Source organism: Camelus ferus, chromosome 6 (assembly GCF_009834535.1).
Source record: "Camelus ferus isolate YT-003-E chromosome 6, BCGSAC_Cfer_1.0, whole genome shotgun sequence".
Taxonomy (NCBI): domain Eukaryota; kingdom Metazoa; phylum Chordata; class Mammalia; order Artiodactyla; family Camelidae; genus Camelus; species Camelus ferus.
In genome coordinates, this window is record NC_045701.1 from 3,581,533 (window position 1) to 3,597,015 (window position 15,483).

At 34.5% G+C, this 15,483-nt stretch overlaps 1 protein-coding gene across 2 annotated transcripts in view; it reads left to right on the forward strand.

The window, feature by feature from the left end:
* CLPX (caseinolytic mitochondrial matrix peptidase chaperone subunit X) overlaps positions 1 to 14,613 on the forward strand; it is a 35,694-nt gene extending 21,081 nt beyond the window's left edge. For both annotated transcript variants that reach the window (XM_006184011.3, XM_032480942.1), the window contains 8 exons: positions 2,082 to 2,258; positions 2,618 to 2,782; positions 3,626 to 3,714; positions 4,672 to 4,836; positions 7,705 to 8,004; positions 9,612 to 9,704; positions 11,530 to 11,636; positions 12,864 to 14,613. In XM_006184011.3, coding sequence (XP_006184073.1) covers positions 2,082 to 2,258; positions 2,618 to 2,782; positions 3,626 to 3,714; positions 4,672 to 4,836; positions 7,705 to 8,004; positions 9,612 to 9,704; positions 11,530 to 11,636; positions 12,864 to 12,954 — 1,187 coding nt within the window. In that variant the 3' untranslated portion in view covers positions 12,955 to 14,613. The remainder of the gene's footprint in view (positions 1 to 2,081; positions 2,259 to 2,617; positions 2,783 to 3,625; positions 3,715 to 4,671; positions 4,837 to 7,704; positions 8,005 to 9,611; positions 9,705 to 11,529; positions 11,637 to 12,863) is intronic.
* The last annotated feature ends 870 nt before the right edge of the window (positions 14,614 to 15,483 follow it).

The following is a 15,483-nucleotide window of genomic DNA, read 5'->3' on the forward strand; positions in this document are numbered from 1 at the left end:
TTGTAATTATATTATTGATTGACTTGGAAATTAATATTTTGAGAGTTTAAATAGAATTAATTTTCATGTATAGTTTAGTTTTGTCCTATGTGGGATTTTAAGTTCTAAAGTTAGGGCATTAGGCCAAAATCATATATAATCAAAATATTCTTGAAAGTTCCTTTGGAAATCACATGTTAGAGATCAGCGTGTATCTCTTTAACATGTTAAGACTGAGGGTTTTTTCCATTATCATTGGAACATAATGTTTTTCTTAAGTTAAACACTAAATTAAATAGTTGGCTTGTGCTTAAGGGCCATATTATTCAGATAGTTAAACAGTTGGAAAATATTAATTCTAATAGCAGGTGCTTCTAAAGCACTTAGAAAGCTATCTCCCAGGCACTGTTGTAAGTGTTTTACATGTGTACATACTCATTTAATCTTGCCCAAACCTGTGAGATAGAAACTAGTCTTTACATCACCATGTTAACTATAAGAAAACTGAAGCACAGAAATTTAAAGTAGTTTGCCTAGGGCCATATAGCTGATGAGCTCCACCCAGCCAACTGAGCTAGCCTACTTGCTCATGGTCCTTCTCATTATAGAGAACTGCTTATGCGGTGAGAGAGATGCAAGAACAGAGACAACTCAAAGAACAGGAAGTTTATCTCAAGTTTATCCTGAGGCATATTTTCATAAAATGGAATGGAATACATCATTTGTTTTGTATTCTTTTAATTGTTCCTCTTTATTAAACTTAAATCATAGAGTAAGTTAAATATGTGTCTCATGTGATTGCATTGTAGTTAATATGCTTCTTGCAATTTTGTTCAAGTTATTCACCTAAATCATTTTTTCCCCATTGGGTAGACCTACACTTGAGCCAAGCACCTTTTATATTGTCACAATTCCTAACTAGATTTTGCTGAAATTTAAATTTTGTGTGTGTGCATGTGTATGTGCTAGAGACAACTAGCTAACTGAACTCATATAGAAGACTGCATTTTTTGCCTCATGTGGATTATAATGAGACATAGCATTTATTAGAAACAACCTAAAAATAAACCCAGAAAATACAAGCAACTATGTTATAAGCACAGATACCTTAAATGCTGAGAGCCAGAAGCAGTATCTATTTGAAAATTTGACTAATTGAAAAGACTATTGGGATTCTTTCCTTCAGCCAAGAGAGGGAATAAGATTTTTTTTAAGGGACCCAACTGATAAAATGTTAGTTCATGAGCAATGTCAATCCCATCTAGTTAAGATTATGTCTCCAATAAAGGGACTAGAAAGATCCAGTTGAGATTCTGTAAAATCAGAAATTCAGACAGGGCCAGGGATAGTGACTCTTTGCATAGTTGGTTTCTCTGGTAGACCCACAGGATCATTTTTAGATGTGGAGGAGACTGTAGAGGTCATATGTCTCAGTATTTTCACTTTATAGGTAAGGAACCAGGCCCAGTAAAGCTAAGTGACTTGCCATGGTCTTACAACACAATGATAGAACCGAGAGTAGAACCCAAGTTCCCTATTTTTCAGGTCAGTGTTTTCCCCTTTCTCTACAGCCCTGATTCTTTTCCTTTGTACTGAAAAAAATAATACACCTTTGTTTGTCTTTCAAAGTGTCTCCAAATCAATTGTGTTTTGTTTTTACACTTTACAAAGATGTGTTTGAAATTGATAGGATGGGTATTATTGCCATCTTATGGATTAGGACACAGAAACACCAAGTTTATATGACTTGCTCAAGATTATAGCTAGCTATTTAGAGACAAAGACCAAAGCTAAAGCTTCCTGACTCGTAGCACTGTTCTATTATACTGCCTTCTTTTGAGTGAAAGGGCATTCTTCATACAGGTTTGTATAAATAAGGAGGGTAAAAAGAATGCATTTCTTTGCTTGGGATTCCCTGAATAATCATTATGTATTGTACATTTGTCACTAGATAAGTTGAGGTTTTCTTCCTTTTTAGGTAAGAAAGACAGTATTTAAATTTTTTCTCAATAAGTGGTTTGAGATGTAGGGTTTATTGGGCATTTTTTCAAATGAAGCTCTGGTAAATTCCTTTGGCTTTTTTTTTTTTTTTTTTTTTTCAGAATTGCTTCAGATTGCTGGAATTAGCCCACATGGTAATGCTTTAGGAGCATCAATGCAGCAACAGGTAAATCAACAAATACCTCAGGAAAAACGAGGAGGTGAAGTATTAGATTCTTCCCACGATGACATAAAACTTGAAAAGAGCAATATTTTGCTGCTTGGACCAACTGGGTCAGGTAAATAACTTCCTGGGAAAATTTACTACTCATTTAAAACATAGGATATAAATAATTTTGTAACCTGTGTCTTGTGATTGGGGGGGTTCTGGCTTCTAAGAAGAAAATCTAAGACCAATCTTATAGATACATTACCAGAATGTATACAAGGCTTCAGGCTGAACTTGAGACATTGGTATTGCCCTTTAGACCTTGACAGGAATAATAAAAATAATGTACCATTAGATCTAAATAATGGTATGGAAAAGATGTAACCATAATTTTTTTATTACATACTATTCAGATTTATTTTGCATTTCTGTAGAGAAATCGTACATCAATATTTTTAGTAAAGTTTCGGTTACTGGTTCTACTTGTAGGTAAAACTCTGCTGGCACAAACTCTAGCTAAATGCCTTGATGTCCCTTTCGCTATCTGTGACTGTACGACTTTGACTCAGGCTGGATATGTAGGTGAAGATATTGAATCTGTGATTGCCAAACTGCTCCAGGATGCCAACTATAATGTAGAAAAAGCACAACAAGGTATGTTTTCAGCACAGCTTGTCTGTCCACAGATGTAGTCCCCAAATGTAGGGAAGCAGTCTAGTAGTAAGAGATAATATAATTCTTAATTTTGAGTCAAAGAGTAAAATTCTATAATTACATAAAAGTAGCTGTGTTAAACATTTTCTAGCATACTGAATAAGGGCCACAAAACTTGCTTTGCCTTATTGATAAGATGGCTAGTAGGGTGAAAATAGGCCAGATTACTATTCTGTTAGATTTTTAATACTATCATTGTTTTTCCTGTTCTGATTCTCCTCCAGACTCCTAATGCTGGTGTTGGGATGGGGAGGGGATAAGGCAAGAGAGTACCAGATGAATATAGAAACAGATGAGCCTGTTGACCTGCAGGATGTCATAGATGCTACATTTCTCCTTTCCCCATCTCTTATCTGTCCTTGTTTTCGTGAAGAACTTGACAGCCTCCTCTCTAGCTTCCTTTAAGACAAGGATGTAGATGGGAGAGAGTAAGCTAAAGTTTTGCTAGCACAGGCACTGTATCTACCTCCTGTTTTCACTCTATAGCTCTATCTCAGCTTCCTAGAATAAGGAACCTCAAAACATTAGTGAGGTAGATAACTGTGGTCATACCCATAGTTCGTTATCATACCCAAATGATATTCTGTGGAGTAAATTATAAAACATTTGTACAAAATGACGAGTGGAAAAAGTAGCAGTATATTTTTATAATATTAAGCCATTGCATATGTTAAATGTGAAAGATTGAATAACCTTGCTCTCTAGCTACCTAGTCTTTTAAAGCTGAGATTGTCTTGTGTATATCTTTTTCATGTTATAAATAGAATCCTCCTTAAATTATAGGAATTGTCTTTCTGGATGAAGTAGATAAAATTGGCAGTGTGCCAGGCATTCATCAGTTACGGGATGTAGGTGGAGAAGGCGTTCAGCAAGTAAGCAGTTGAATATTTTGTTCAAGCCCACTAAAAGGAAGGGAATACATCAACCTCCCAAATATTGTACGTTTGGTTTCACATTCAATTAGATTGTTTTGTTTATTTCTCCCACCCCAAAACTCCACATACCATTTAGTTCAGCTAAGAGAAAGCTGTTGGTGATTTTAAATACCAAATTTCCTTTGTTAAGAAATTAAAAAGTCTTTAAAGAACAGAAAAAAAATTGAAGTTTAGTTTTTGTTGGTTTTATTCCTCAAAGGCCCAATTAAACATTTCTAGAGGACTCTTAAAGTTCTGGTTCCAACTATACATAAATGAACTACGTACAAGTATCTTACTGTATGCGCTTAGTTAGAAGGTAAAATAGTGTTTTATTCCTTGTAGAGTCATAAGTCATAATGATCTTTGGTCAACCTGACCTTTTACTGGTAACTAATTATGACATAAACTGCAGGGTAAGGAAAATTGCTTTTAATTTTTTTGACCAGAGAGAGGTGCAATCACACTTATAAAATATGCTGCATAATTTCTCATAAAGGCATCTCAATAAAAGTATTCTCAAAGTTTAACACTAGGAGTAGAACAGAATTTTAATTTACATGAAATACAAATCTTCAAATATTTTCAAATTCTGAATGTTCCCACCATGGTTGGGTAACATCTTACAGAGTCATATTTCTCTTTATGTCAGAATTATGTCCTTACCATCAAAAACAACCTCTCAGGTTAATGGTAACAGTTTCCTGAATACATAAGGAGTCCAGTAACTATTCCAAATAAGTTTATGAATTATCGATGTGATTTGCACTTTAGTTGTGGAAATGTGGGAGGTTTCTTCATTTATGCTCATTGACCATAACCACATATTATTTTCCCCATTGAGTCCCGTAATCTTAAGTATAATAAATAATACACTTACATGATTATTCCATAAATCATTCATTTTTTATTTAGGGCTTATTAAAACTACTAGAAGGCACGATAGTCAATGTTCCAGAAAAGAATTCCCGTAAGCTACGTGGAGAAACAGTACAAGTTGATACAACAAACATCCTGTTTGTTGCATCTGGTGCCTTCAATGGTTTGGACAGAATCATCAGCAGGAGAAAAAATGAAAAGGTAAGTTTTTCTGAGAGGTTACTAGTAGAGAGAGCATTTTTAGTTACAGAAGATGGACCCTCAGTTTCTAACCTCATATCTGCTGGCCGCCAGCGGTGGATTTTTAAGAGTTAGGTTTTCTTAGATTATACCAGAAATATATTCCTAGTTATTTTTTAAAATCTCGGAGTAGTAAATTGGAAAATTTCTAAATATCATCTGTATATGAGCATTTTTAAAATATAACTTGACGATTTTGATTTTATATTTCACTTAAGGGATTCTTCTGTTATTTGAGGTAGCTGCTGAATCAGTAAAATATATATTCATTCATTTCTCTTGCCCAATTCACTGGAGCCCAGTAAAGAGCTTGTCTCCATTGCCCCATCCTTAGAGTCAATTGTAGATCACTGCTCACTTTCACAGATGGAGGAAAGCCCAAGGGTGTATATAAATAGAGAAATTATGCTAGCAAGCCTGCTTGTAACCCCTCAAGCTGAGTTGTGATCTCATCTAGTTTTACAGATGTTTCTTAAACATTCTTCTAAGCCTTGATTTTAACTATTTTAACTGGAACTTATTTCTTCATATCCTCAAGGTCTATGCCCAGTAGCTATTTGTTGGTACATTTGATTGATTACAATAAAATGTAATGCCAACATAGTTCTTGCCCCCAAAGTGCCTATTTTCCATGTTTTTCTGTTTTACGTAATAGCTAGCCACAAATGATCTCTTTTATATATTATTTTCTATTTAAATGAATATATCATGGATCCACTTTTTTCTGTATTGCTTGCTTTAAGTCTCGTTGGCCTTGCATGCACTAGTTTAAGTAGCAGTAATAGTTAAAAAAAAAAAAAAAAACAGCGCTGCTAATGGGAGGGTTGCCTGTGGTAATTCTTCTGCGTAACCCAGATGAGAAAACTCTTGTACAAGTACTGAGCCATGTAGTGCTCTTATTCCTCAGTGCCTGGCCTTACTCAGTGTGGATAAGGTTAGATTTTAATTTTTCATAGTAGTTAATTTATGTTTTTCTTGCTTTTGAAATTCTGCATAAACTAGCCTAACAAATTAGAAAGAAGAAATTATTTCTTTGCATGTGTGCACGTGAGAGAGATGAGGGGAAGAGAAAGAGAAACAACTTAATATTTGAAATTTGCAACCAAATGCAGGGACCATGTTCTGATATTTATTTATAATTCATACTTCCAAAAAGAATTTGAAGCTAGAAACTTGTAGAAAAGAACAATTAAAAGTAATGTTAGAAAAGAGATCAGAAACATATAGAAGGAAGGTTTAGGTCATAGTTTCAACTTAATGGAAATTGTCACTCCATTTAGCTTCAAACTTCTTAATGGAAAATAGGGAGAAATAGTGAGCTGGTTTTTATTGCCTGAAAGAGGAAGGGTATTATGTCTTTATGAGACATAAAGATTTAAAAACAGTTTGTCACATAGATTTTTATGAAAAGAAAATAGAAACATAAGAGAGTCTTCAGCAGTGATTTTATAAAGGATTAAACACATCCATTTGGCTGTTGTTTTTATCAAACCTTGTTGAAAACCAGGGGTACAATATTAAGTAATATATTCTAACCATATCAAACTGCTTGCAGTCCTAAGTTTTATTCCTATTGCGTTTGCTCATGCCCCTCCCTGCCTCAGTCTGGTTGGCAAACACTTGTTTATCTTCTAAGGCTCAGTCTGTTAAAAAAAAATTAGGCGACTCCTCTGTGAAGGCTTTCTTGATCACCTCCTACCCTCCCTCCCTAGTATGTGCCTGTTTTCCTCCTTTCCACTGCCAGGGTTTCCTGCACAGTTGTCCTTCATTACACCTATGATACTTTAATATCCTCGTGTGTTCTCACTGTAAATAAGCCCCGTTAAGGTAAGGGCTGTCTTCAGGTCTGTATCCTCAGTGTTTTACAATAATGGTTAATAAATGTTTATATATATATGTGTGTGTGTGTGTGCGCGCATATATGTTTGTATTACCATATGTGCTTACATGTGTATACAGTAAATGCTTAATAAGTATTTATTGAATGAAAGGTATTTTGTTTTCTGATACACTAACTGTCCGCATACAAAGCTTAGAGACTCAGGAATGGATTTTTAACTTAGGCTGTTTTTTCACATACCATGTAACTTTTCTTGTACTTTTGACAAGCTGTATGACATATCAAAATTAAACTTTCTGACAGTTGTCTGGAGTATGGTTCTTTTATATTGACTGAAGCAAGATCCATACACCTTGGATACCCAACCTTTTACAGCCAAGTTACCATTTTTGTTTTGTATAATCTTTAAATGTTGTTCTTTATAAAATCTAAATTATTCTAACTCATAGGGTAATGTATATAACCCCAAATCATGATTTTAATAGAATGCTTAGCAATGACTTAAGACATTTGTCGGTAATTTCCTTATAAGGCTGCTTATTCCATAGACCCTACTCCTGTTTAGAGTATTATAAAATTGACTCTGGTTATAAAAAAATTATAGCCTCCATTTTCACAGTTCTTACACATTTTGGAAACCACACTAGTCTAGAGGTCTTAAAAATCCTGCAACATTATTATCTGAGTTTAAGGGACTTCCCTTCACAGTTCTTACTTACCTACTTTTACTAGAATTCAGTCTTTGAAAATTGGTTAGGTTTTGAATTCTGAAGGCAGATAGACCTGAGTTCGAATTCTGGCTTTACCACTTAGAGCAGCAACAGCTTAGTCAAGGTACTCAGCCCCTCTAAGCCTGTTTTCTTCATTGTAAAATATGAATGATAGTAGACCTTCTTCAGTGGCAAAGATCATATGAGATATGCATGCAAAATGCTTAGCATGATGCAGCTTCATTCTGCTGTTTGTAATATCTGTCTTTTCTTTGGCAGTATCTTGGATTTGGAACACCATCTAATCTGGGAAAAGGTAGAAGGGCAGCAGCTGCTGCAGACCTTGCCAACCGAAGTGGAGAATCAAATACTCACCAAGACATTGAAGAAAAAGACCGTTTATTACGTCATGTAGAAGCCAGAGATCTCATTGAATTTGGCATGATTCCTGAGTTTGTGGGACGGTTGCCTGTGGTAGTTCCTTTGCATAGCCTAGACGAGAAGACACTTGTGCAAATACTAACTGAGCCACGTAATGCTGTTATCCCTCAGTACCAGGCCTTATTCAGCATGGATAAGGTTAGATTTTTATTTTTTATGATTTATGAGGTTTTTTGCTATTTTGAAACTCTGTATGTATCAGCCTAACAAGTTAAAAAGCAGTACTCCGCATCTGGAATACCAGCCTATTCTTCACTAGATACGGATCTGTTCATCTAGGAATCACAGAAGGCACATTGTGTTATATTAGACACTTAACAGTTAGCTGTATTTTTTTCTTCATTAAAACTGACATTGTAGCTTTTAAAACCCAAGGGTATATATAAATGAGAGAGAAATTATGCTAGCAGCCTGCCTGTAACCCCTCTAGCCAGGCACACAGGATTGTCTTTTTAGCCTTGATATTCTAAATGCTTCCATTGTGACATACTTTGTATACTTTTTTCTAAAGTTAGCTCTCACACCTACTTCTCTGCAGCCAGACCTGGAGATCACTTTAACCCACACAACCAATCAGATAGCAGATGTTTTGGGTTTTATGAACTTAGTGTCTTGAAATACCAGTCTCTCTGTGGCCACTGTCCCTACCTCAAGGCAAGCCCATTTATAATTCTTCACGTTTACCTGTGCCTTTACTTCCTACTTGATCTCCCTATCTCAAGTCTGTCTCTGACCACTGCCACCAAAATATCATTGTCTTCCATTTCCAGAATGGATCTTTTTAAAATTATTAGACACAGTGCCCAGCAAGTAGATATTAAGTTCTTAATAAATATTTATTGAGTGAATAAACACAAAGCTAATTATTTTACTCCCCTCCTTAAAATCCTCCAGTGGGCCCCTAGCCTTATTTAGGTGCCCCCACTCTAATGCTCTCTTAGCACTGTGTGCAAACACTATGCTGTAAATGCTGTTTTGTTAATTTGTCACCACCCAATAGACTTCAGATTCTTGAGGGCAAAGGTGATGTCTGATTCATCATTTAGTCTCTAATATATAAACACATAGAGGTTCAATAAATGTTGAACGAAGTCCTAGAAAATACGTGTTAATCTAGAAAACCTCTTTAGAGACTGAGGACAAACTTGTGATTCATACTGATACCTTCTCATAGGTTAACTGTTACAAATGCTTTCTGAAGGCAAGGTTCTAAAGCACCATGAGAGATAATTACCTCACTTAAATTTTACATTTTCTGCAGGTGGAAATTAATAACCAAAAGTTTAATACCAAGATCTTGTGAAGTCTAATGTTCCAAAGTATTTTGTTTTTTGGGGGGGGTGGTTGGTGTATTAAATTCTCAGTAATTTTTAAAATCTGGTAATTTAGAGAGGCTTGTCTAAAGTTTTATCTTTGTTCCATAGGATGAGTTGGTAACGCTCTTTAAAATGAATGTTTTCCAGAAAGAAAGTGATAACCTAAAAATGCCTCAGTCTGAAAAGGAATAGTGTCAATCAGAACATGAAGATTCTGACCCCATGTTTCTAAGTATTAGTGAATCAGTGTACTTAACTCTCTGAAACTTATATCTTTATCTGTAAAGTCAGGGCATTGGTCTCTTTTTGTTCTAAAAAGACCAGTAATAGTGGTAGGTAGTAATTGTTAATAGATCAAATGCTGTATGGTTATATTACAAAAGTAAGATTAAGTATTATCTGAGCTATTTCTTTTGAATATATTTGTAGTGTGAACTGAATGTTACTGAAGATGCTTTGAAAGCTATAGCCAGACTGGCACTAGAACGAAAAACAGGTGCACGAGGCCTTCGGTCCATAATGGTAAGTTGGCATTAGTATACAAAAAACTAGATTATTTCTTGGTCTGAATTTCAAGAATATTAAACTTACATGTCTTTTGTTTGGAAATACATGCAGAGAATTAGCCTAACATTTTTTTGTGATTTTGTTTTTTTGTTTGTTTTGGTCGCAGTAGATTATATTTTTCTTCTTTCTAAAAACTAACTTTAAAGGTGTTCGTAACAGAGGACATACACATAATATAATTAAAGAAATAGAGGAAATCAGGATTGTGGGAAGGAGAATTTCAGAAAAGTCCGCATAGGCCTTTTGACTAAGCCCCAGAGCACCTTCTCAGACTCATTGAAATCTTTTTTTTTTTAATTCTTAATTTTAATGAAATGTAGTCAGTTTACAATGTTAGTTTCAAGTGTACAGCAAAGCAATTCAGTTATACATATACATACATATATATGTGTGTGTGTGTGTATATTTAGATTCTTTTCTGTTATAGCTCTTACATTATAAGAAATTGTATATCATTCCCTGTGCTATACAGTAGGTCCTTGTTGTTTATCTGTTTTATGTAATAGTAATATCTGTTAATCCCAAACTCCTAATTCATCCCTTCCCTCCCTTTCCCCACTGGTAACTACAGTTTGTTTTCTGTGTCTGTGAGACTAACTGAGATCTTAATTCTTGTTTGTTTGAAAATAAATTGTAGATACCATGACATTTTACCCCTGAATTGTTCAGTATGGTATGAACTCACTTTTAATTTTGTTACAAATCCTAGAGACCAGCCTACTTTCAGCCACCACCCACTCTCTTAGCGTTCTCTCCCTGCCTACAGCTATGGCTGTACAGTGGGTTACCATTTCCCTACATGCTCCCCAAACAAACAAACACATGTTCCTGTTCTCTTTTAAGGATTTCACTGCTGAATATTACCTCTCTCATAAAAAGTAGGACTTTCTGATTAGATCTACACATTCATCACAGACAGTTTGAGATTATAGTCTCTCTTTTTTTGTGTGTTTTGTTATTTTTTAAATTAATTCTTAAAAATTGAAGTGTAATTGATGTTCAGTGTTGTGTTAGTTTCAGGTGTACAGCAGAGTGATTCAGTTATACATATCTATTCTTTTTCAGATTCTTTTCCATTGTAGGTTATTACAGGGTTTTATAGTTCCCTGTGCTCTGCAGTAGGTCCTTGTTGTTGAGATTATATTCTTTAATGAAGGTCTGGACTTCAGGTGTTAATGACAGATTTATAAACATGCAAACTAGAAGAATAAATAATATAGTGGATATTTTTTTCCAGCAAATTTGGTGTACTCAACCAGTATTTTCCTTAAGATGGAATATAATCCAGCCCCTACTCGTAGGCAAAACTAGTTTTCTTTAGTAAATAACTTTAGATCTACTGCAGCACTTGAGACAAATACTGTTTGAAGTCATAGCTTGGTAGAGATGATTTAGGATTAAATCATTTCCAAATTAAGGATAGTAATCCTCCTTAATTGGTCCTCCTTTGGTCATAGCGTATATCAGATGCTTCTGAGTAATATCTAAGTCTCATACAAAATGAAAGTAGTCTTTTTGTATGTGCATAGTGACCCACGTAGGCAGAACTACAAATAGCCTTCCCTTATAGAGTCATTTCTCTCTGAATTTAGTTAGAAGCTATTTTAATATGAAGAATATGAAAGCTTTTACATTGACTTTTTCAACATTCAGTTCCTGGTGCATAATAGGGACTCAGTAATACTTGCTGAGTTAATGAATTTGATTGATAACCTGTAGAATACAAGTACTGTGTATGTAACCTCAGTTTCCCATGTAACTCATTACTTTATCATTTTAGGAAAAGCTGTTACTAGAACCAATGTTCGAAGTCCCTAATTCTGATATAGTATGTGTGGAAGTTGACAAGGAAGTAGTAGAAGGAAAGAAGGAACCAGGATACATCCGGTAAAGTGTATTGTCAAACTAGAACAGATGTAAAACTTAAAATCCGCTCTTTATTGCTACAGTCTATTGGTTGTCATAAAATTCATAAAGGAAGCAATTATCTCAAATTTTCTGTACAAAATTCTTTAATTTTGCTTATAAAATAATATTTTGAATCTTTCTGAAAATTGATCTTCAAAATTAGCCTCCACTTTTTTCTCTTAAGGATGAAGTATCAAAAAAGACATAAAAGTAATCCAAATGAAGAGATTCTAATGAACCTTCCTGCTAATTTTGTAATTTGTGAATGACTTGTTTCATGTCTTTCATAAGACCAAAACTTTGTTGACAGAATTTGTCATATCTTATCAGTTGACAAATTTGACGTATCTTTGATTGCTTTATATAACTATTCTAGGGGTCAGCAGGCTTTCCTGTACAGGGCTAAATACTTCAGGGCCATACAATCCTTATTGTAGCTACTCAGCAGTGTCCTCATAGCTTGATAGCAGCCAGACAATCCATAAATGAATGAGCATGTCTGTGTTCAAATAAATCTTAATTTACAAAAACAGATGATAGGCTTTGTTTGGCCTGCAGGTTGTAGTTTAGTGACTGCAATCTATTCAGTAAATATTTATTAAACAGGGCTTGACTTTAATGTTACCTACACAAAAATTAGGTTTCTATCACAAAGTGCATTATGTTTTGTTTATCTTCTAAGATAACTTATGAGATGACTGGTTTTGAACAACGTTGCTTATTCAAAGAGACATAATCTTTTACTGTTGTTTGATACTAATAGAAAGGAATTGTGATGGTTTGACCATAATTTTCACTAATTTGAGTCATATTGGTTTGGTCAGAAGCTTTCAACTTCTTTGCCATTGATAGATGCTAAATGTTAAAGATTTGGGTTGAAATAATAGATTCTACTTTTTTGGTGAAGAAATGGATTTATTTTTAAGCCTTCATAATGGTAGCCTCGTTGTTGATTTATTTCAGTAAAACTTTTATTAGGGAAAATGTTAGAAAAATTACTTGCAACTTTTGGTTGTGTGCTCTAAATGTCTCCTGTATGTTATCAGTAAGCAATCTTAATGTTAAAGGTGCTCTTAATATTTTCTTTCTTTGGGTAGCTTGTGGATTAATTTATTATTTTGTTATTAATTTGTTATTTATTTTTTGAGAAGTTGTGTTTACCCATAGTTCTTTTTTTTAAAAAAAACGCATGGCTTTTCATTATAGGGCTCCAACAAAAGAATCCTCTGAAGAAGAGTATGACTCTGGAGTTGAAGAAGAAGGGTGGCCTCGCCAAGCAGATGCTGCAAATAGCTAAACTATCAGACTTCTGTCCTGTATATAAAGTTTTCCTTCTTTTGTTTAGGATCGTAACTGTCTCAGCAGTCTGACATTAAAAACATTGGATCTGTCTTGGATATCACACATGGTCAGAAGCTTTTAGGATAAAATTCAGATCATGTATATTATGTAACATCACATTGATTTATACAGAGGACATTACGTGGACTTTAATGACACAGTGTTCAGAGATAAAATGTACATTATTTTCGTTCGGTTTTTTAAAAATATGCTTTAACAAAATTCTTAGGAGTTCTTTTAAGCAATGCAGATGTTGCAGTAACTGTGGATTTTACAATAATGTTACTCTACAAATGGGAAAATAAATTCTTTAAAATTGAAGATTGAGATTCAATTCTTTAGTTTAATCTTCTCTACCCATACTTGTTTCCTGAAAATATTTGAATTTTATTCATCTTAAAAATTAGAACAAGTAGTTTCCAAGTAGTCAGAAATTTCATGGAAAAAGTACCCTGAAGAACCGTGTTTTGATGACTTGTTTAGTTGTATACTTACACATGACACTAACTTCCCAATTGGTACTATAAAAAGGCCATTCTCTTACTGACTTGTCTGATTTATTTGCCATTTTTGATCCATTTTCGTACCATAAGTGAGCAGATGGAACTGAAGTCTGCCTTAAATCTTCAGAGAAAGACTACATCTAATTCTAAATGTAGCTAGCATGCAGCATCAGTCATAGTGACAGCCATGTGCTGAGGTAAATAAAACATCCCAATGTTGTACACTTCCCAAAGTACCTAGCTAGTTTTCTGTTTTGTTTTTTTTGCTGGATATTTGTCCAATTCTTTGGCTTCATAGAACGTTAGAAAATCTATGCTTTGCTATCAGCAGAAGTGAAGTGTTCATACTAAAATATAAGTTATTAACTTTGATTATATAACAGAACTAAACAGTGGGGGAAATTTGGGGGCTTAACGATGAAAATTATTTTATTTGATTCCATGTATATTAAAATATTTAGGTACCTTTTAAGTTTTTTTTCTTTCCTTCTGTGTTGATGGAAGTTTCTGTACTATTCATTCAGTTCAGCCTCATTTGAAATTGTTTAAATGAGAGTACATTTAAATACTTGTTTTCAATTTTTGGCTTATAAACGCTTGAGTTTTCCTTTTAGCCCCTTTTTCCTAGGAAAAGAACCTTAAGCTATTAGCAAATTCTAAATCTTGTTGATGAAGAGTTGGACTTTCTGTGAAGTAATAAGAGACATAAGGTAACTACTTATGGCTGGGGTAGGACCAGAAATGCACTTTTGCAAAGTGTTTAAGCCTGGTTGCTCTAGTATGGAACAGAAACAGGTATCCTTCTTGGTCGCCCTAGCAATGGTTAAAATTCTCCTTAGGAAGTCTTTCATATTATAACTGTTCACTGTCTTTTTCTTACAGCCTCATGTTCCTTTTTGTAGAGTGAAAATTGGAGTAGCAACTAAATATATTAAGGGTACTTGTCCTGAAATAGACTGGGAGACATTTTAGTCACAACAAGTTACATTTGGTTTTGGAAGTTGTTAACAAAGCATAATCGATGTTTTTAAATTAAACACAACTGAGTATAACTACGATTTGTATCTTGAAACTTGTTTTGGCATTTGAATAAAACAAAAGGATTAAACGAAGGCCATTGTAGTGGTGTATCCATAATAACAGTACCATTTTTAAAAGGATGCAGATATCTGAGCTGCTTTAGTCTAGTGATTGGTTGATCCTTGACACTTTTATATTCCTCTAATAAATTCTAGTTGTAGATTCCACAGACAAAATGTCTGTTATTAAGGTTTATGTTAAACATTGATTGAAAACCCTTACTGAAATATCCTACATGGGCCCCACACTAGTAAGCTTTCCAAGAAGCACAGTAGTCTAGTAGAGGAAGCAAACACAAACATCAGTACATTATAACAATAGAAGTGAGATGCCAGGTATGGTGGCACAAAAAGGTGGTAGCCCAGATGGATCTGGAAGAACAAGTAGGAATTTGTCAGAAAGGAATAATGAAAATTAAATAAAAATCTCAAGAAATGTGATGCAACTAGGGAGCTTTAGGAGTTGAGAAACAGGCAACATATGACTTAAATATTACTCCTCTGACACGAACGTTGAATATGTTCTCTCCCCTCTACATCCAACTTTGCCTTTCATTAAGAAACCAAATGATGGAACCATCAAACCTATAAAACTATACGTGCTTCAGCACCCAACCTTTCTCTCCAATTACAGCTGAAGGATCCCTTTAATCAAAACTCAATCCCTCCACATCATTATGAGGGATCCCATCGTCCCTGTCATTTCTCAAGGCCTTCAGTTATTTTGTTAGTATCGTTACTACGTTATTGGTCTCCTTCCTTCTGAAACATTCCCAGCAGCATCTAAACACTGACTAGAATGTCTTGTCCTATAACAAACCTCCCAAGCTTATTTTTCATTTGTTTGTCTTTCTAACTACTATAGTCCCACTATGGTGAAGGCCATGCCTGTTTTCTTAACTA